General features: G+C 37.3%; 2 protein-coding genes across 16 annotated transcripts in view; one reads left to right on the top strand and one right to left on the bottom strand.

The window, feature by feature from the left end:
- Positions 1–483: 483 nt before the first annotated feature.
- acot20 (acyl-CoA thioesterase 20) lies at positions 484–15,240 on the bottom strand. 14 transcript variants are annotated; one of them, XM_051876518.1, is made up of 4 exons: positions 14,096–14,895; positions 13,566–13,768; positions 13,027–13,427; positions 484–1,369 (listed from the first exon to the last, which is right to left on the bottom strand). In XM_051876518.1, the coding sequence occupies exons 1-4, from the start codon at positions 14,604–14,606 to the stop codon at positions 1,165–1,167; spliced, it is 1,320 nt and encodes a 439-aa protein (XP_051732478.1). In that variant the 5' UTR covers positions 14,607–14,895; the 3' UTR covers positions 484–1,164. The 14 variants fall into 14 exon arrangements, 13 of the variants coding, with proteins under 13 accessions (XP_051732478.1, XP_051732477.1, XP_051732470.1 ...); XM_051876517.1 differs by lacking the exons at positions 13,027–13,427; positions 13,566–13,768; positions 14,096–14,895 and adding exons at positions 7,979–8,379; positions 8,527–8,729; positions 9,079–9,631; XM_051876510.1 differs by lacking the exons at positions 13,027–13,427; positions 13,566–13,768; positions 14,096–14,895 and adding exons at positions 1,921–2,123; positions 2,231–2,263; positions 2,462–3,031 and having other exon boundaries at positions 484–1,770.
- A 168-nt stretch (positions 15,241–15,408) lies between these two features.
- susd6 (sushi domain containing 6) overlaps positions 15,409–21,734 on the top strand; it is a 29,563-nt gene continuing 23,237 nt past the window's right edge. Inside the window, exons 1-2 of one of the 2 annotated variants that reach the window (XM_051876525.1) lie at positions 15,409–15,666; positions 20,933–21,087. In XM_051876525.1, the coding sequence (XP_051732485.1) occupies positions 20,976–21,087 (112 nt within the window). In that variant the 5' untranslated portion in view covers positions 15,409–15,666; positions 20,933–20,975. The remainder of the gene's footprint in view (positions 15,667–20,932; positions 21,088–21,734) is intronic. The other variant, XM_051876526.1, reaches the window with a different exon arrangement.

The following is a 21,734-nucleotide window of genomic DNA, read 5'->3' as shown; positions in this document are numbered from 1 at the left end:
TTCATGTATTGGCGTATTTGGAATCATGGCAATTATACTACAATAAACTTGACAGGGATAGTTCACCTAAAAAGTAAAATTCTGTCAAAATGAACTCACCGTCATGTTGTTTTTAAACCCTTTGACTTTCATTGTAAAAACAGCTGAGACGTTCTTCAAAATCATCTTGAGGGTTGGGAGTAAATGACAGAATTGTCATTTAGGAGTGAACTATCCCTTTAAATCATATAGTTTTGCTAAATATACTGTAATGTTTAGTGTTGTTGTGGCACAGAGATTATTTTGAATTATTGGATTCCTAATAACCATTTGCAGATGCTGATCAGTATTCCATCAACCAACACTTTAGGGTTAGATCTAAATCAAAATAATGCAAATCAGACACAGGTAGGAGGTCACCTCTTAGAATCAGCATTAGAAATCAACCAAAAGTTATAAAATAATTACTAAGAATAATTAAACAAATAAAAAACAGACATCATCTCAAGATATCTAATTGTATTTTATTGGAAGCTCCAGTATGTGTAAAGTGAATACAGTAACTTGCTTGTAACCAATACCCATGGTTGCATTTCTCCATCACAGAGTCTTTACCCTGATGGAAAGCTTATCTAGACAAACATTTACCAGGGAAGAAAATACTGAAGAGGAAAACAACCTGTTTTTTTACGTTTCACTAAGGCTGAAATGCAGGCTTATAAAACACAGTAAAACAGACCTAGTGTAGATACTGACAGAGAGAATGCAGATAAACAGCAGCAGAAAAGTGTGTATTATGATTTAAAAATTCAATTTTAAGTTTTAATGTGAAAATGCAGCACAGCAGTGAGAGTACATTACCGTCCAGAACATTTTTTTTTAAATTAATAAAGCAAAGAATTTTAAATTGACAGTGACAGTAAAGAATTGAACATTGTTACAAAAAAAAAAATGCTGCTCTTTCCATAAAGCAGTGATACAGAAACACACATACTAAACAGTTTGATTTTACAAACAATTTCTCCATCCTTTGTATGAATGATATAAATATCAGTAGATTTAGACGCAAATCAACGATTATCACAAGTTTGATCTTTTTTTTAATACTTGATAACTACATTAGAAATGCAAGTCAACATTATAACTGGATGTCATAACTATTATGTACTTTACATGCCCTTTTTCTTACAGCATAGATCTGCAGTTGTGATCAGCAGCCGCTAAGTGTTTTTTGAAAAAATTCACCATCCTCGCCCATGCGTCCAACTGTGCTTCTGAATGAGCCTTGGGTTCCCCGCCAAAGAAAACCACGTGGTTAGGTACAGCATGATAATTAGCGAGACAAAAGGGCATATAAGGCACCTCAATAAAGTGACCCGCTTTTTCATACCTCACCAGCTCATAGTTATTTTTCCCGTGTGCTTTGAGTCTGTCGCATGCAAGTTTTGCATAATAGGCACTTGGCCAATTCCTGTCGGCTTCTGACATTATAAACATGAAGTTACCAGAGGCGCGCTCAATGGGAATAACGCTAGGAAGGCCTTCTTTGGACACTGGGTCATTCAGGACATCCCTAATATCCATAAGGCCTGACGGTGTCATTTTTGCTTTCTTAACATCGAATATGAGGGGTGGAACACAGATGTCTTTATAGTAGAGTGGAATTATTGTATTGGCATTGCATCCATTGATCGAAATAGTGGCCGATATACCAGACAGGAATGTTGCCATTGACAAAGCGAGATCTCCACTCTTTGATATGGACACTAGACCAATTTTTTGATCTTTGACCTTTGAATAATAAAAAAAAAAAAGAAAAAAAAAAAGAGATGTTGGAATTGAATCTGTGATTCTTATAAATTTCCCATTGCAATTAGCTTCATTTTATTTAGAGATAATAAGAACGATAAGGAATGCATATGAATGGCTATACACACTAACCTCTGGCTGTTGTCGCAGGAAATCTATACCTTCTTCAAAGTACTCGAGGTGAAATCTGTCAGCTCTTTTGGGTAAATCTTGGTAACCTTGGAAAGCCAAGGCAAAAACCGCAAAGCCTCTTTTTGCCAGCAGAGCTGCCCTCAACTCAAAAGGACCTCCTCTAAACACATTTGTATCCAAAATCCCAGGAAATGGTCCTTTACCTGAAAATTAGAACATGAGCATTAAAAACTTGATCGAAATAATGGCCGTCATGAATTTGTGATTGACAATAGGAGACCTTTTCAATAGTGTCAAGCAACAGTGTTACCCTGCACTTCTCCGTTCTCACCACAAGGCGCTGCTAAAAAACAAAATATGGCCAAAAACGTTCACATCTCAGTTGACTGAGTATGAGTTAATTTTTAGCATTATATTTAGAGTTAGATAAATTTTTTATATTTTTAACTCATCCTGCGGCCTCCTGGTTGAGAACCACTGATATATGGAACTAGTCTTTAATAGTCTTTTAGCTGTAGTTAATACAGCTAAAATAACTGACCAAGTGGCATAAAAAGAGTTCCCCTGATCCTGCCTTCGGTTACAGGAATTCTCCGTACACCATCGGTCATGCAGTGTCTCTCGTTTGTTACTTTGGCGATGACTTTATCGTCACTGACACATTCAATGTCAACGAGAGCAGGGCGCGTAACGTCTTTTAGTGCAAACTTGCAGCTTACGACGTCTGCTTTTAGTGCCCAGAATAAGCCCATTGGTTCAACTCCGGTAAAGCTTCCACCAAGAGAAGGGTCGCGGTTGAGGTCAACTTGACCACTGCCGTCTGCTTGGTAGGTGGCCGAAGCCTTGAATACAAGTCCATTTGCGTCGGTGATTTTAGAGCGCAGATCCACGCGCTGTTGTGGATTTAAGCCACTCACGGTCACGTGCACTGGGTCTTCAAAAGAGCACTTATAACTGGGCAAAAGCCTAATGCTGACCCCCGAACTGTAGTGCATTTTTGCAAGAGCGTTTCTTGCGAAAGAGGTAAATACATACTTCAGCACTGAAAACATTTCGTTTGTTTGACTACTGCAATAATGTGTTGTTGCTGCCGTCTAGTGTTCGGGGTCTCTTTTTAAGTCCAAAACCCGGAAGAGAATCGAAATGAACAATTCACTGCAGGAAAAAAATAATAAAAAATTAAATCTGATTCTGATGCTTGCCAGCCGCCACATTCACAGATCCAAATATTAAAATTCTAGACCTCTTTTTACATCAATTAAACTGTATAAGAACAAAAAAGCTAAACATAAAAACAGTCTGTTAGCCATTCTTTTCATTTTTCCAGTGACATGTAATTCTCAAAACTTGTCATTTTTCCAGTTTACATTGATTTTAATTAAACATATTTTTAAACGAATAGGCCTAAAACAAAGGCAAAATGATAGTAGAAAAGAAAAAAGACCACAAGGGATAGTTTAAAAACACAAAAGGGCAAAATAAGGTACCTACATAAGTAATCCATATAAATAATTTGCAGACTTCACATATATTCACTTTTTGTTCAGTCTATAATACTATAATAATATATAAATAAAATCATCTTTATTATAAATTGTGAAGCACCCCCTCCCCCGATATGTTGCATATAACATGCAGCTCCAGCATTGTGATTTAGCAGCAAAAGGCAATAAATTATTTAAAATCATTCAAAATCAAATCAAAGTTTTTTCTGTACTATATAGGATATCATCTGTGATAGATTATAACAAATATTTTTGTAGGCAAGTTTAGTAGGGCTTTTTTTCACCCTCAGTTGTCAACTTGAATCAAATCTGATTTAAGACTTTAATTTTTATTTCCCTTAAGTGATTGTGATTTATGGATACTGCAATCTGCTATATTATTCTCAGCACTAGATATCATCTACTTCTGTTTAGACATAAAGGACTTTACTCATGCTAATAAATCCTAACATTGTCCAATGACTATTTTAAGACAAGTAAATCATTATATATATATATATATATATATATATATATATATATATATATATATATATATATATACAGTATCTCACAGAAGTGAGTACACCCCTCACATTTTTGTAAATATTTTATTATATCTTTTCATGTGACAACACTGAAGAAATGACACTTTGCTACTATGTAAAGTAGTGAGTGTACAGCTTGTTTAACAGTGTAAATTTGCTGTCCTTTCAAAAAAAAAACTCAACACACAGCCATTAATGTCTAAACCGCTGGCCACAAAAGTGTGTACATCCCTAAATAAAAATGTCCAAATTGGGCATAATTAGCCATTTTCTCTCCCTGGCGTCATGTGACTCGTTAGTATTACAAGGTCTCAGGTGTGAATGGGGAGCAGTTGTGTTAAATTTGGTGTTATCGCTCTCACTCTCTCATACTGGTCACTGGAAGTTCAACATGGCACCTCATGGCAAAGAACTCTCTGAGGATCTGAAAAAAGAATTGTTGCTCTACATAAAGATGGCGTAGGCTATAAGAAGACTGCCAAGACCCTGAAACTGAGCTGCAGCACGGTGGCCAAGACCATACAGCGGTTTAACAGGACAGGTTCCACTCAGAACAGGCCTCGCCATGGTCGACCAAAGAAGTTGAGTGCACATGCTCAGCGTCATATCCAGAGGTTGTGTTTGGGAAATAGACGTATGAGTGCTGCCAGCATTGCTGCAGAGGTTGAAGGGGTGGGGGGTCAGCCTGTCAGTGCTCAGACCATATGCCGCACACTGCATCAAATTGGTCTGCATGGCTGTCATCCCAGAAGGAAGCCTCTTCTAAAGATGATGCACAAGAAAGCCCGCAAACAGTTTGCTGAAGACAAGCAGACTGGAACCATGTCCTGTGGTCTGATGAGACCAAGATAAACTTATTTGGTTCAGATGGTGTCAGGAGTGTATGGCGGCAACCAGGTGAGGAGAACAAAGACAAGTGTGTCTTGCCTACAGTCAAGCATGGTGGTGGGAGTGTCATGGTCTGGGGCTGCATGAGTGCTGCCGGCACTGGGGAGCTACAGTTCATTGAGGGAACCATGAATGCAAACATGTACTGTGACATACTGAAGCAGAGCATGATCCCCTCCCTTCAGAGACTGGGCTGCAGGGCAGTATTCCAACATGATAATGACCCCAAACACACCTCCAAGATGACCACTGCCTTGCTAAAGAAGCTGAGGGTACCTAAACCCTATTGAGCATCTGCGGGGCATCCTCAAACGGAAGGTGGAGGAGCGCAAGGTCTCTAACATCCACCAGCTCCGTGATGCCGTCATGGAAGAGTGGAAGAGGACTCCAGTGGCAACCTGTGAAGCTCTGGTGAACTCCATGCTCAAGAGGGTTAAGGCAGTACTGGAAAATAACGATGGCCTCACAAAATATTGACACTTTGGGCCCAATTTGGACATTTTCACTTAGGGGTGTACTCACTTTTGTGGCCAGCGGTTTAGACATTAATGGCTGTGTGTTGAGTAATTTTGAGGGGACAGCAAATTGACACTGTTATACAAGCTGTACACTCACTACTTTACATTGTAGCAAAGTGTCATTTCTTCAGTGTTGTCACATGAAAAGATATAATAAAATATTTACAAAAATGTAAGGGGTGTAATCACTTCTGTGAGATACTATATATATATATATATATTTAAAAAGTTCATGAATAGAGCGAAAGACCCCTGTAGCTCACATAAAATGCTACAGGCCCTATAGAAAACAAGAACATGTTAGCTAGCAACCGACCCTCATCTACTGTATTCATTACCATAATATAGATTTTCTTTGTTGTAGAGCTCATACTGCCGTCCACATCAGTAATCCTTGGTGTTTTTATCTGGGGAATAGGCTGGAAAATATTCTTCAAATGTATTCAACATAATTTTTAGTAACCAAATGATGTTTCTGTAAAACTGCAAAGGCTTTTCCATGTTATTACCATTGTTTTATTCAACTTTGGACAAAATTAATATTTAAATAAATATTTGAATTAGGATGTGATTCCCCACACAAGAACAATCATCAATTCATGGGAATGTCATGTTATAGTAACAGCTTCTCTATAAATATAAAATGAACCTTTTCCAGTTAATCAGCATGCAAGAGCTTCCTCTGAAGTAGTCCGGGTTAAGCGACAAGGCCCACTAGTGTTTCCTTATCATAGCGCTCTCTAAATGATTTGCAATAAGTACCACTGGAGATTTGCACAGAGAAGATCTCATCAAATTTCAGTGTTTTTGTTTTTTTTTAACATGTTGATAAATCTGAAAGAAACCTGTCATCAGCATTCATCCACTGAGTTTGGCTTTCATGTATTGGCGTATGTGGAATCATGGCAATTATACTGCAATAAACTTGATAGGGATAGTTCACCTAAAAAGTAAAATTCTGTCAAAATTAACTTACCATCATCTTGTTTTCAACCTGCATGACTCTGTTTCTTCTCTGGAACATAAAAAAGATGTTTTGTAAACTCCTTTTGACTTTTATTGTAAGGACAAAAAACAGCTGAGACGTTCTTCAAAATCATCTTGAGGGTTGGGAATAAATGAAAGAATTCTCATTTAGGAGTGAACTATCCCTTTAAATCATATAGTATTGCTAAATATACTGTAATGTTTAGTGTTGTTGTGGCACAGAAAGATTATTTTGAATTATTGGATTCCTAATAACCATTTGCGGATGCTGATCAGTATTCCATCAACCAACACTTTAGGGTTAGATCTAAATCAAAATAATGCAAATCAGACACAGATAGGAGGTCACCTCTTAGAATCAGCATTAGAAATCAACCAAAAGTTATAAAATAATTACTTAGAATAATTAAACAAATAAAAAACAGACATCATCTCAAGATATCTAATTGTACTTTATTGGAAGCTCCAGTATGTGTAAAGTGAATACAGTAACTTGCTTGTAACCAATGCCCATTTTTGCATTTCTCCATCACAGAGTCTTTACCCTGATGGAAAGCTTATCTAGACATAAACATTCACTAAGGAAGAAACTACTGAAGAAGAAAACAACCTGTTTTTTACCCTCCACTAAGGCTGAAGATGTAATCAAGGTTTCTTTGAAATGAAAGCACCAAAGGCTGTACAATAAAACAGACCTAGCATAGAGATACTGACAGAGAGAATGCAGATAAACAGCAGCAGTAAAGTGTGTATTATGATTTAAAATAAGTGTTGTTATAATGCAAATATGTGGCACAGCAGTAAGAGTACATTGTTTTTGTTTTTTTTTCAGCAAAGATGCTTTAAATTGATAGTGACAGTAAAGAATTTTACATTATTACAAAATACTTCCATTAAAAAAAAAAAATCAAAAATAGGTTGTTGTTTCTAATAATATCTCTAGCATAACGGTTTTCATTCAACATTGATAACATGTTTCTCATCATGTTTCTCTTCCATTCAACATCAGAAATGTTTCTCGAGCACCAAATCAGCATATTAGAATGATTTCACCACAGGAATAAATTACATTTTAAAATCTATTAAAATAGAAAACTGTTATTTTAAAGTGTGATAATATTTCACAATCTAACCATTTTTACTGTGTTATTGATCAAATAAATGTAGCCTTTGTGAGCACAAAAGAAAAAAAATTATACTGACCCCAAATTTTTGAACGGTGAAACACACATACTAAACAGTTTGATTTTACAAACAATTTCTCCATACTTTGTATGAATGATATAAGCATCAGTAGATTTAGAAGTAAATCAACCATTATCACTAGTTTGATCATTTTTTTAATACTTGATAACTACATTAGAAATGCAAGTCAACATCATAACTGGATGTCATGACTATTATTATGTACTTTACATGCCCTTTTTCTTACAGCATAGATCTGCAGTTGTGATCAGCAGCCGCTAAGTGTTTTTTGAAAAAATTCACCATCCTCGCCCATGCGTCCAACTGTGCTTCTGAATGAGCCTTAGGTTCCCCGCCAAAGAAAACCACTTGGTTAGCTGCAGCATGATAATTAGCGAGACAAAAGGGCATATAAGGCACCTCAATAAAGTGACCTGCTTTTTCATACCTCACCAGCTCATAGTTATTTTTCCCGTGTGCTTTGAGTCTGTCGCATGCAAGTTTTGCATAATAGGCACTTTGCCAATTCCTGTCGGCTTCTGACATTATAAACATGAAGTTACCAGAGGCGCGCTCAATGGGAATAACGCTAGGAAGGCCTTCTTTGGACATTGGGTCATTCATGACATCCCCAACATCCACAAGGCCTGACGGTGTCATTTTTGATCTCATAACGTTGAACATGAGGGGTGGAACACAGATGTCTTTATAGTAGAGTGGAATTACTGTATTGGCATTGCATCCATTGATCGAAATAGTGGCCGATATACCAGTCAGGAATGTTGCCATTGACAAAGCGAGATCTCCACTCTTTGATATGGACACTAGGCCAATTTTTTGATCTTTGACCTTTGAATTAAAAAAAAAAAAAAAAAAAAAAAAAGGTGTTAGAATTGAATCTGTTGTTCTTATAAATCTCCCATTGTAAGTAGCATCATTTTATTTAGAGATTATAAGAACGATAAGGAATGCACATAAACGGCTATACACACTAACCTCTGGCTGTTGTCGCAGGAAATCTATACCTTCTTCAAAGTACTCGAGGTGAAATCTGTCAGCTCTTTTGGGTAAATCTTGGTAACCTTGGAAAGCCAAGGCAAAAACCGCAAAGCCTCTTCTTGCCAGCAGAGCTGCCCTCAACTCAAAAGGAGCTCCTCTAAACATATATGTATCCACAATCCCAGGAAATGGTCCTTTACCTTAAAATTAGAACATCAGCATTAAAAACTCTACATTTGACAGGCTTGATTGAAATAATGGCCAGCATGAATTTGTGATTGACAATAGTGTCAAGCAACAGTGTTACCCTGCACTTCTCCGTTCTCACCACAAGGCGCTGCTACAAAACAGAATATGGCCAACAGCTTTCGCACCTCAGTTGACTGAGTATGAGCCAATTTTTAGCATTATAATTTAGAGTTAGATCAATTTAAATATTTACAGTCATCCTACGGCCTCCTGTTTGAGAACCACTGCTATATGGAGTGCCTTACGAACTAGTCTTTAATAGTCTTTAAGACAGTAGTTAATACAGCTAAAATAACTGACCAGGTGGCATAAAAAGAGTTCCCCTGATCCTGCCTTCGGTTACAGGGATTCTCCGTACACCATCGGTCATGCAGTGTCTCTCGTTTGTTACTTTGGCGATGACTTTATCGTCACTGACACATTCAATGTCAACGAGAGCAGGGCGCGTAACGTCTTTTAGTGCAAACTTGCAGCTTACGACGTCTGCTTTTAGTGCCCAGAATAAGCCCATTGGTTCAACTCCGGTAAAGCTTCCACCAAGAGAAGGGTCGCGGTTGAGGTCAACTTGACCACTGCCGTCTGCTTGGTAGGTGGCCGAAGCCTTGAATACAAGTCCATTTGCGTCGGTGATTTTAGAGCGCAGATCCACGCGCTGTTGTGGATTTAAGCCACTCACGGTCACGTGCACTGGGTCTTCAAAAGAGCACTTATAACTGGGCAAAAGCCTAATGCTGACCCCCGAACTGTAGTGCATTTTTGCAAGAGCGTTTCTTGCGAAAGGGGTAACTACATACTTCAGCACAGAAAACATGTCGTCTGTGTGACTTGTGCAGTAATATGTTGTTGCTGCCGTCTAGTGTTCGGAGTCTCTTTTTAAGTCCAAAACCGAGATGGTCCTCACTGCAGAACATGAGATCCAGGGGGCAGGGTTGGATCTAGATCCAACTCCTCCCACTTTACATATCCCTAAACCTACCCGTCTCCGCCCCCTGGATCTCGTGTGTTTTGCAGCGAGGGGCTACTGCCAAAACCCGGAAGAGATCGAAATTAACAATTCACTGCAGGAAAAAAAGGGTATTAAATCTGACCCTGTTGCTTGCCAGCCGACACATTCACAGATCCAAATATTAAAATTTTAGACCTCTTTTTAGATCAATTAAACTGTATAAGAACAAAAAAGCTAAACATAAAAACAGTCTGTTAGCCATTCTTTTCATTTTTCCAGTGACATGTAATTCTCAAAACTTGTCATTTTTTCCATTTACATTGATTTTAATTAAACACTTGTTTAAACACTGCGAATAAAACAAAGACAAAATGATAGTAGAAAAGAAAAAAGACCATAAGGGATAGTTTAAAAACACAAAAGGGCAAAATAAGGTACCTACACAAGTAATCCATATAAATAATTTGCAGACTTCACATATATTCACTTGGTGGTTTTTTGTCCAGTCTATAATAATATATAAATAAACTCATCTTTATTATAAATTGTGAAGCACCCCCTCCCCCTATATGTTGAATATAACATGCAGCTCCAGCATTGTGATTTAGCAGCAAAAGGCAATAAACTATTTAAAATCATTCTAAATCAAATCAAAGTTTTCTCTATACTAAATAGGATATCATCTGTGATAGATTATAACAAATGTTTTTGTAGTCAAGTTTAGTAGGCCTTTTTTTCACCCTCAATTGTCAATTTGAAGCAAATCTGATTTAAGACTTTAATTTTTATTTCTCTTAAGTGATTGTGATTTATGGATACTGCAATCTGCAATATTATTCTCAGCACTAGATATCATCTACTTCTGTTTAGACATAAAGGACTTTATTCATGCTAGTAAATCCTAACATTGTCCAATGACTATTTTAAGACAAGTAAATCATTATATATATATTTAAAAAGTTCATGAATAGAGCGAAAGACCTCTGTAGCTCACATGCTACAGGCCCTATAGAAAACAAGAACATGTTAGCTAGCAACCGACCCTCATCTATTGTATTCATTACCATAATATAGATTTTCTTTGTTGTAGAGCTCATACTGCCGTCCACATCAGTAATCCTTGGTGTTTTTATCTGGGAAGAGGCTGGAAAATATTCTTTACATGTATTCAACATAATTTTCAGTAACCAAATGTTTCTGTAAAACTGCAAAGGATTTTCCATATTACCATTATTTTATTTAACTTTGGACAATATTAATATTCAAATAAATATTTGAATTATGATGCGATTCCCGACACAAGAACACAATCATCAATTCAAGGGAATGTCATGTTATAATAACAGCTCCTCTATAAATATAAAATGAACCTTTTCCAGTTAATCAGCATGCAAGAGCTTCCTCTGAAGTAGTCCAGGTTAAGCGACAAGGCCCACTAGAGTGTTTCCTTATCATAGCGCTCTCTAAATGATTTGCAATGAGTACCACTGGAGATTTGCACAGAGAAGATCTCATCAAATTTCATGTTTTTATTTTTTTTTAACATGATAAATCTGAAAGAAACCTGTCCTCAGCATTCATCCACTGAGTTTGGCTTTCATGTATTGGCGTATGTGGAATCATGGCAATTATACTGCAATAAACTTGACAGGGACAGTTCACCTAAAAAGTAAAATTCTGTCAAAATTAACTTACCATCATCTTGTTTTAAACCTGCATGACTCTATTTCTTCTCTGGAACATAAAAAAGATGTTTTGTAAACTCCTTTGACTTTCATTGTAAGGACAAAAAACAGCTGAGACGTTCTTCAAAATCATCTTGAGGGATGGGAGTAAATGACAGAATTGTCATTTAGGAGTGAACTATCCCTTTAAATCATATAGTATTGCTAAATATACTGTAATGTTTAGTGTTGTTGTGGCACAGAAAGATTATTTTGAATTATTGGATTCCTAATAACCATTTGCGGATGCTGATCAGTATTCCATCAACCAACACTTTAGGGTTAGATCTAAATCAAAATAATGCAAATCAGACACAGATAGGAGGTCACCTCTTAGAATCAGCATTAGAAATCAACCAAAAGTTATAAAATAATTACTTAGAATAATTAAACAAATAAAAAACAGACATCATCTCAAGATATCTAATTGTACTTTATTGGAAGCTCCAGTATGTGTAAAGTGAATACAGTAACTTGCTTGTAACCAATACCCATGGTTGCATTTCTCCATCACAGAGTCTTTACCCTGATGGAAAGCTTATCTAGACATAAACATTCACCAGGAAAGAAACTACTGAAGAAGAAAACAACCTGTTTTTTACCCTCCACTAAGGCTGAAGATGTAATCAAGGTTTCTTTGAAATGAAAGCACCAAAGGCTGTACAATAAAACAGACCTAGTGTAGAGATACTGACAGAGAGAATGCAGATAAACAGCAGCAGTAAAGTGTGTATTATGATTTAAAATAAGTGTTGTTATAATGCAAAAATGTGGCACAGCAGTAAGAGTACATAAAATTTTTTTGAAAAAATGAATATTTTTGTTCAGCAAGAATGCTTTAAATTGATAGTGACAGTAAAGAATTTTACTTTGTTACAAAAGATTTCCATTTTAAAAAATTCTGCTCTTTTCAAAAACCTTTAGCAGCATAACTGTTTTCATTCAACCTTAATAACATGTTTCTCTTTCATTAAACATCAGAAATGTTTCTCGAGCACCAAATCAGCATATTAGAATGATTTTTGAAGGATCATGTGACTGAAGTCTGGAGTAATGATTGTGATAATATTTCACAATCTAACCATTTTACTGTGTAATTGATCAAATAAATGTAGCCTTTGTGAGCACAAGAGAAAAAAATATACTGACCCCAAATTTTTGAACCGTGAAACACACATACTAAACAGTTTGATTTTACAAACAATTTCTCCATACTTTGTATGAATGATATAAGCATCAGTAGATTTAGACGCAAATCAACCATTATCACTAGTTTGATAATTTTTTAATACTCGATAACTACATTAGAAATGCAAGTCAACATTATAACTGGATGTCATGACTATTATTATGTACTTTACATGCCCTTTTTCTTACAGCATAGATCTGCAGTTGTGATCAGCAGCAGCTAAGTGTTTTTTGAAAAAAATCACCATCCTCGCCCATGCGTCCAACTGTGCTTCTGAATGAGCCTTAGGTTCCCCGCCAAAGAAAACCACGTGGTTAGCTGCAGCATGAAAATTAGCAAGACAAAAGGGCATATAAGGCACCTCAATAAAGTGACCTGCTTTTTCATACCTCACCAGCTCATAGTTATTTTTCCCGTGTGCTTTGAGTCTGTCGCATGCAAGTTTTGCATAATAGGCACTTTGCCAATTCCTGTCGGCTTCTGACATTATAAACATGAAGTTACCAGAGGCACGCTCAATGGGAATAACGCTAGGAAGGCCTTCTTTGGACATTGGGTCATTCATGACATCCCCAATATCCACAAGGCCTGACGGTGTCATTTTTGATCTTTTAACGTCGAACAGGAGGGGTGGAACACAGATGTCTTTGTAGTAGATTGGGACCAAAGTATTGGCATTGCATCCGTTGATCCAAATAGTGGCCGATATACCAGGCAGGAATGTTGCCATTGACAAAGCGAGATCTCCACTCTTTGATATGGACACTAGGCCAATTTTTTGATCTTTGACCTTTGAATAAAAAAAAACCCCCCGAGATGTTGGAATTGAACCTGTGATTCTCATAAATTTCCTATTGTAATTAGCTTAATTTTATTTAGAGATTTTAAGAACAATAAGGAATGCACATGAATGGCTATTCACACTAACCTCTGGCTGTTGTCGCAGGAAATCTATACCTTCTTCAAAGTACTCGAGGTGAAATCTGTCAGCTCTTTTGGGTAAATCTTGGTAACCTTGAAAAGCCAAGGCAAAAACAGCAAAGCCTCTTTTTGCCAGCAGAGCTGCCCTCAACTCAAATGGACCTCCTCTAAACACATATGTATCCAAAATCCCAGGAAATGGTCCTTTACCTGAAAAATTAAAACATCAGAATTAAAAACTCTACATTTTACAGGCTTAATTGAAAGTGTGTTACGCTGCACTTTTCCGCTTTCACCACAAGGCGCTGCTACAAAACAGATCGAGTATGGCCAAAAACTTTCACATCTCAGTCGACTAAGTATGAGCAAAGACTTGTATAAGTAAATTTTTTGCATTATAATTTAGAGTTAGATCAATTTAAATATTTACAGTCATCCTACGGCCTCCTGTTTGAGAACCACTGCTATATGGAGTGCCTTACAAACTAGTCTTTAATAGTCTTTAAGACAGTAGTTAATACAGCTAAAATAACTGACCAGGTGGCATAAAAAGAGTTCCCCTGATCCTGCCTTCGGTTACAGGGATTCTCCGTACACCATCGGTCATGCAGTGTCTCTCGTTTGTTACTTTGGCGATGACTTTATCGTCACTGACACATTCAATGTCAACGAGAGCAGGGCGCGTAACGTCCGTTAGGGCAAACTTGCAGCTTACGACGTCTGCTTTTAGTGCCCAGAATAAGCCCATTGGTTCAACTCCGGTAAAGCTTCCACCAAGAGAAGGGTCGCGGTTGAGGTCAACTTGACCACTGCCGTCTGCTTGGTAGGTGGCCGAAGCCTTGAATACAAGTCCATTTTCATCCGTGATTTTAGAGCGCAGATCCACGGGCTGTTGTGGATTTAAGCCACTCACGGTCACGTGCACTGGGTCTTCAAAAGAGCACTTATAACTGGGCAAAAGCCTAATGCTGACCCCCGAACTGTAGTGCATTTTTGCAAGAGCGTTTCTTGCGAAAGGGGTAAATACATACTTCAGCACTGAAAACATGTCGTCTGTGTGATTACTGCAATAATGTGTTGTTGCTGCCGTCTAGTGTTCGGGGTCTCTTTTTAGTCCAAAACCCGGAAGAGAATCGAAATTAACAACACTGCAAGAAAAAAAAGAAGTAATAAATCGGATCCTGTTGCTTGCCAGGTGCCACATTCACAGATCCAGATATTAAAATTAAGATATTAAAATTCTAGACCTCTTTTTTTTTATGAAATTGAGCAATTACATCATTTAAACTGTATAAGAACAAAAAAAGCTAAACATAAAAACGCCATTCTCATTTTTTTTTTCCAATTTACATTGATTTTAATTCCCATTTTTTAACACTGCGAATAAAACAAAGAGAAAATGATAGTAGAAAAGAAAAAAGAGCATAAGGGACCGTTTAAAAACACAAAAGGGCAAAATAAGATACGTACTACATAAGTAAATAAATAATTAGCAAACTTCACATATATTCACTTGGTGGCTTTTTGTTCAGTCTATAATATTATAATAATATATAAATAAAATTAAATTATCCTTATTATAAATTGTGAAGCCAGAATTACATTTTCTCTTAAACTGGATATTTATGAAAGGTACTGCAAAAATCGTCAGTTAGAAGAGTGCAAATGTATTTCCATGTCAATGACCAGGCAAAAATATTAAGTAGCAATATTGCAGTATGCTAGTCTAAACCAAACCCATCTGCGTTGGATCGTATCCCCCCTCCCCTCTTCCAAGTTACAGCTGATTTCTCATGAACTAGCAGACCTCGGTAAATCCCGCCCCTCTCGCGTACTCGCCATGGTCGTCATGGAGACGGTGTGAGAGCGAGGCCGCTGGTGGAGCTCGAAGCTCTTTCCTACTGTTGGGAGGAGGTACTGCGATCTGGCCCCGCTGGCTGTTCACAACCTTCTCGTAGACGGATGATCATATCGAAAAGGGCCGTCAGACTCTCAGAATATATTCCATACCAACATATACCGCGTTTACAGTAACCCTGGGATTTCCATCTATTCGACGCAGCTCCATGGTGACCCGATACTGTTTTTAAAGAGGAGGGCATTCACTGGTAAGATCTCTTTTTTTGCGCTGTGAAGGTTAGTTAGCTGAGCTACGAGTTAGCTGAACGCGGTTAGCTACTCGGGGTCTTTAGGATCTGAATCACTAGTTAGCGTAAAAGCTAACAGATATCGGTAGCCAAATTATTCAGTCTGTGTACTTGAATATAGAAACAGTAGGTCGGTAAGTTATTGATTGATAACGACTTTAATATTCACATAGGAAGCGATTCCAGCCATATAGCTCGCTAGTGAATCCTAATCCAATCAAAAGCACTGTTCTGTTCAGAGCGAAAGGTCTTTTTTGTTAATGACCAAGACAAGTATTTGTTGTATATGTAAATCACATTGTCCTTAGATCATTATCTGGCGAGTTTAAAGTAGAAATGTGGCTGTTAATTAGGGTGTCATAACGCGATTACTAAAGTCGCCAGTCCGGCGATGCGGACAAAGCCTGTTGTTAGCTTCCTATTACCCATAGGCTGCCATTTTACTTTACTAGACTGTTAAATATCATTTGTATGTGTATTATTAAACGGCTGTTTTTGTTTTAGATACATTGACAAGTATATTCGTCATTGTGTTACAATAATATTTCGGTCAGCAACGGACCTCCTTGTAGTCTTTTGTGCTTGCGTCAACCGGTTTCCTGCGTTGTGTGAATATCTTACGTTAGAGAGTTACAGTCAACATGTAATTGTAATATACATCTTGTTTTTTCTACCGTTGCAAAAACGACATGTCGAAACATTGGACTCCTACACGCTCAAATACATTCGCACGCACGCGCACATGCACAAAGCGTTGTGCAGTAAACAGTTCACATAACAGGAGGACTTTAAAAACTTGTGATCGAAAAGTGAGAAACAACCTCAAAGTTTATTACTTTAGGAAACTTAATCGCGATCATTAGTGATTCATCTTTGTTTTTGTTTGATTTGCATATGTTAATATTGTTCTGTTTACAGTAGTTGGAGAGCAGGACGCGATCTGTTCTCTTTGTTGTACTTGTTCTGCTCTCGGAACAGTTGCACGTGTCGGCGCGTGTGACTTTAAGCCAGGACATACTAGGGCTTATTTCTGTCTTACATAGAATAACTACGTTACCGTGTCCCTCAATGCACTCTAGTTCTCTCCAAATACCCGGCTTGTTTTGTTTTTGTTTTTTTGCGATAATGTCAGTGCAATTTCTCGTAGTGAAAACAAGATTAGTGTCATCTGCCTACGACTAATTGCTTTATAATTTGCTGGTATCTCTAATTTGGAGCCAGCATGCATTGGTTGTTGCTTTGTTTTTGTACCACTTGTAACCCAACTACAACTTTACTGTGCTTTTCTCAGTAGCATGTCTTGACTTAAATGTGAAGCTTCATGTTGAAACTTGATCAAGAGGTTGTTTCAGTATGATATCATGTGGACAAATGTAATTGTTGCTTTGAAAAACTTCCCTTCACAAACTCTTGTTGGTTCCCTATGGATGATCACCTCTTCCTCATTGATGTTTGTATGCAAAGGTGTTAATAAAGAGGCTGTGTGAGCCATAGTATACTCAACAAAAGGCCTTTTCTTTACTGTCATGCAGCCTGGACTCTTCTTGCCAGAATGAATTTCACTATTCCCAGCTATGTACTTCTGTCTTTCTCCCTTTCTCTCTCCCATCTTGTACTAAAATCCCTGAAAGGGCTCTGTATTTGGATATTTCGTGCTCAAACCCTTTTATGTTTGATCTTGAAGGCAGCTCTGGTATGATGAAGCAGGAACTGTGGTGCCACGTTACTTTTGGCATCTGGCCTGTTTTGTTGTTTTGCTTCAAAGAAAAGTGACCAGTGTGATAAGATTATGGCTTTCTAATGTGGTTAAAAAAATGTAACCACAAAGTGGTAAAGAAATGCTTTCAAAAACAAATAAAATAAAATAAAAATAGATCTCTTAAACGGATAGTTCACCAAAAAAAAAAAAAATTAAAGGTGCAGTATGTGACCTGGGAAATGGTAACGTTAGACAATACAATCCCACCCTCCCTGCAAATCGCCGTCCAAAGCCACACCTCCTCCAAAACACATGAATGCACACACATACACACAGCTGCTCTCTGCAAAGTGTCACAAGAGACGGCATTAAACTACCTTGTCTCAAAGCAAATAACATTACAATAATAACCAATGTATACAACTTAGACAGCTTGTAACTGACTGCTGCAGATTCATTTCGGTGTTGACATGGATACGCATAATTCCTAGTCTGACTGAACAGCTCCAGTTAGAACGTCACGGATTGCCATCTCTTAATTACGACAGTTATGACTTGAACGCAGCATAAGCTCTTTGTTTTGATTCAGTAGGAACTGTAAAAGGTGGCTGCTGTTTGTTTGCGGTGCACCGTGTTTGAAGTTTCTGTATAAACTGTACAAAGCATGAAACGCAATTATGACATATGATGTCTGCCCATATGTAAAAACATACGTTGACAGGCAGGTAGGACATTGTATTATTTCATTAGGACTGAATATAATGATTGGATGAACATTTTATGGTCCTACGCTTTTCACAGACGATATATATTTATAAAAATACATTTAGACCGTTTAACATAGTGATCGCTATCAGGATATGAGGAGACTTTCAACCAGTATTACAAAAAATGTCTCTGTAGCGAATCACCTATTGCAACTTTAATCAGTTACTCTTCCTCATGTTGTTCCAAAACCATAAGATGTTTGTTTTACTTATTCGCAAACACAAATTAAGATATTTTTAGTCAAACCTGGGAGATTTTAGTCCCTCCAGTGAAAGTCAATTCCACTAAAACACTGATGCTTCAAAAAGTCTTTAAATGGGTTCTAAAAGACTTCCATATAAATCAAGCAGTTTAACCTATATAAAAATATGGTAACTTTATTTTAGGGTCTTTTAACTAGTTGTTTATCAGCATGCATATTACTAGAATATTGGCTGTTTATTAGTTATTATTAAGCACATATTAATGCCTTATTCTGCATGACCTTATTCTACATTCTTAATCCTACCCAATACCTAAACTTAACAACTAACTTACTAACTATTAATAAGCAGTAAATTAGGAGTTTATTGAGGTCGTAGTTAGTGAATACATGTTCCCTATTCTAAAGTGTTACCAAAAATATAAATCCAACAAAAATGTAAGTCCAGTTGTGCTTGCTTGACAAGCAAGAACCAATGAGGTTTTTTGCACGCATCAAGCAAGCACATTTGAGCTTCCATTTATCATATTTGATGTGCTCTAATATGTGCATAGATTGATGTATATATGTGAATAAAAGCCTAAATTAAATCTGTTCATATCTCCTCTTAGACTTAATTAAACTTGATTCATATGGATCTCTTTATGAACATTTTGAAGCGTCAAAAGTTTTGGTGTAATGGACTTTCAATGGAGGAACAGAAATCTTTCAGGTTTCATTTAAAAAAAAATATCTTAATTTGTGTTTTGAATATGAATAAAAGTCTTATGGGTTTGGAATGACATGATGTAAATGATGACGAATTTTCATTTTTGGCCGGAAATTACACTTTAAATCCACTTTAGAGTTTTTAGCTTCATTTTGTATAAGCTTGGTTCTTGAACAGCTTGTGATACGCTCATTTATCTGTATTTTAAAAAAATTCCAGGCAGTTGTTCTTGGATATTTGTTTTATTACAATATTACGCTTACTCGGGTGGCCATCTGTACAACACCTTAGTCACTTTTACTGAATCTAGGCTGATTTGCTGCTTCCCCACTCTGGGATCCTGTTGGCACTGAGCATTTTGTTGCAGAATGTTCTGTTGCACCAGTCTGTTTGGTACACGAGACAGCAGGCAAGCTCTTCTCTGCCAGTGGGATGTGCGTCACACTCCTTGTGCTTCTTGGGCACCCTAGTGCTTCTCCGGAGCTAGGAGGAGAAAGGTGTGGTGGTGGCAGATTGCCATCACGTGGGAGCAGTCGCTGCACCATCAGCATCCTGTTTGTTTCTGGGACTCGTGCACCCCATGTTTTGAACTTAATCTGCCTTGTGCACTCACATATTCTTTTGGAAGAATGCTGACAAATGGCTTGTGCTTACTTAGCAGCATCATTGCACCTGCTCTCATTTGTGTGATGGCCGTGCTCTAGTTTTTTCCCTAAGTGCATATTTGCTAATGGGTTTAATATGTAATATAAATAACACCATACACCACATGGATACCCTGCAGCATCTGTTCTGTATTTTGTTGATTATTATTATTATTATAAACTATAAAATGTATTTTATGACATGAGCAATTCAGTTCCTCAAGGTTCCTCAGTTCTCACATCATCCATTAGTTGAGAACAATGATGTTTTTAAAATGTTTGTTCCAGTTGTCTTGAATTGAAAACATTGCCTAGTTTGGTTTATTAAACTGCTATATGCTCTGTTTTTTACATGTTAAAAACTATTGTGATTCGAAAGAATTGTGGAATTAAACAATTAAATTCACTTTTTGAAGCTAAAAACATTACAAAATATGTCAAATGCGAGTGAAAACTAGCTTTGGCCAGTAAATAATGATCACTAGTTGATTGATAACTGGAAACTTTAGCATTACATGGATTAAATAATGTTGTAAGAATGATGATCTGACTATAAATATGTGAGGTATGTGTGTCACGTTTGTTGAGTGGCTTAGATGCTAAATGGCTAAACCCCATTTTCATTGGGATTGAAAATGTTTTATTTAAAATACTATTTATATTCTAAATATTTTTATATATGAAATATAGTAGTTTCATGTAGGTTAAAAAATTAGGTAACACTTCAGTATAGGGAACACGAATTCACTATTAGCTACAACTTTTGCCTCAATTAACTCATAATTTGCTGCTTATTAATAGATAGTAAGGTAGTTTTTGTAACGTTTAAATTTAGGTATTGGGTATGATTAAGGGATGCAGAATAAGGTCATGCAGAATAAAGCATTAATATATGCTTTATAAGTAATAAACAACCAATATACTAGTAATATGCAAGCTAATAAGCAACTAGTTAAAAGTGAGAATTAGCCAGTAAAAATGGCCAATTCACCATGTAAGGTAAAATGTTTTTGATTCTTGGTATAATACTTTATGAAGTCTGTGTAATTCTGCTTAATTTGTGGTGAAATTCTGCAAGCACAGATTCCATGCGAGTGTGGTAATGGGCTCATAAAGGGTGTTGTAGCTACCGCTTCTGTTTTGCATTTAATAAACTAACTACTACTGAGCTCCCTGTAGTAATACTTGTGTGTTTGTGTCATCAGGTTCAGCCGGAGAGGACTCTTGCTGCACAAGCAGTGCTGAAAGATGTGCAATGGAATGGTAGCGTGTGAGACGAGAGCCTCGCTCGCTCACAGGGTGGCCACCACATCCCTGCTGCTCCTTCTCCTTGGCGTGTTCCCCACAGGCCAAGCTTCAGGTTAGATTATTCACAAAAACCTCCTCCATACACCTTCTACACCTCAACCTTCCTCTGCCATCCACTCTTTAAGCATTGATATTTAAAATGCCGACAGCTGCCTCATTGATTTTGTAGGAAGTAATATGTCCTTAGATTATGAAAAATGTAAAGTAACTTGCAAAGATGGAGGTGTCGGAATGCTTTTTCATTGTATTATATTGAATTCAGTTTCTGCATAATTCTGAGTCACAGATGGTTTACAGTGGGTCGGTATTGTCTGTTGGCATCCATGATTCTTGACGTCAAAGACAAAGGGTTTTGTTCTTTTATTTCTATCGCTGTTAGTGCTTTGATAACAGAAATAGCCGTTGGACTTAAGCTACTGGATGGAATAAAATGAGCATCATTTCTTTGTTTTCAGTCGAGCATCTGGGAGGTGTTGGTGGGGGCTGGGCACACACTCGCTCTCTTTCTTTCTCTCCACTGAGGGAGTGTGTATGTCTGTTGCCCCTGTCTCTGAGAGTCTCATCCAGAGTCTCCCTCACTAAAATAGCTGTATATTATGCTCTACATGGCAGTTTTGGCCTGAGAACTAAGACAGATGTCCATGTTGACAGGCGGTCAATGTGTTGTTTCAAAGACTGAAGTGTGTATGTGTGATCTTA

This window comes from Ctenopharyngodon idella, chromosome 20, assembly GCF_019924925.1.
Source record: "Ctenopharyngodon idella isolate HZGC_01 chromosome 20, HZGC01, whole genome shotgun sequence".
Lineage (NCBI taxonomy): Eukaryota > Metazoa > Chordata > Actinopteri > Cypriniformes > Xenocyprididae > Ctenopharyngodon > Ctenopharyngodon idella.
The sequence above is the reverse complement of the archived record's forward strand: the minus strand, read 5'-3'. Positions and strand labels throughout refer to the sequence as shown.

Excerpts from the sequence above, each read along its gene's own strand:
- acot20 (XM_051876510.1), bottom strand. The coding sequence starts at position 2,972 with ATGTTTTCAGTGCTGAAGTATGTATTTACCTCTTTCGCAAGAAACGCT. Across the intron at positions 2,264-2,461 it reads AACTCTTTTTATGCCACTTG|CAGCGCCTTGTGGTGAGAAC; the intron begins GTCAGTTATTTT and ends TTTGTTTTTTAG. Across the intron at positions 2,124-2,230 it reads TGAGAACGGAGAAGTGCAGG|GTAAAGGACCATTTCCTGGG; the intron begins GTAACACTGTTG and ends TCTAATTTTCAG.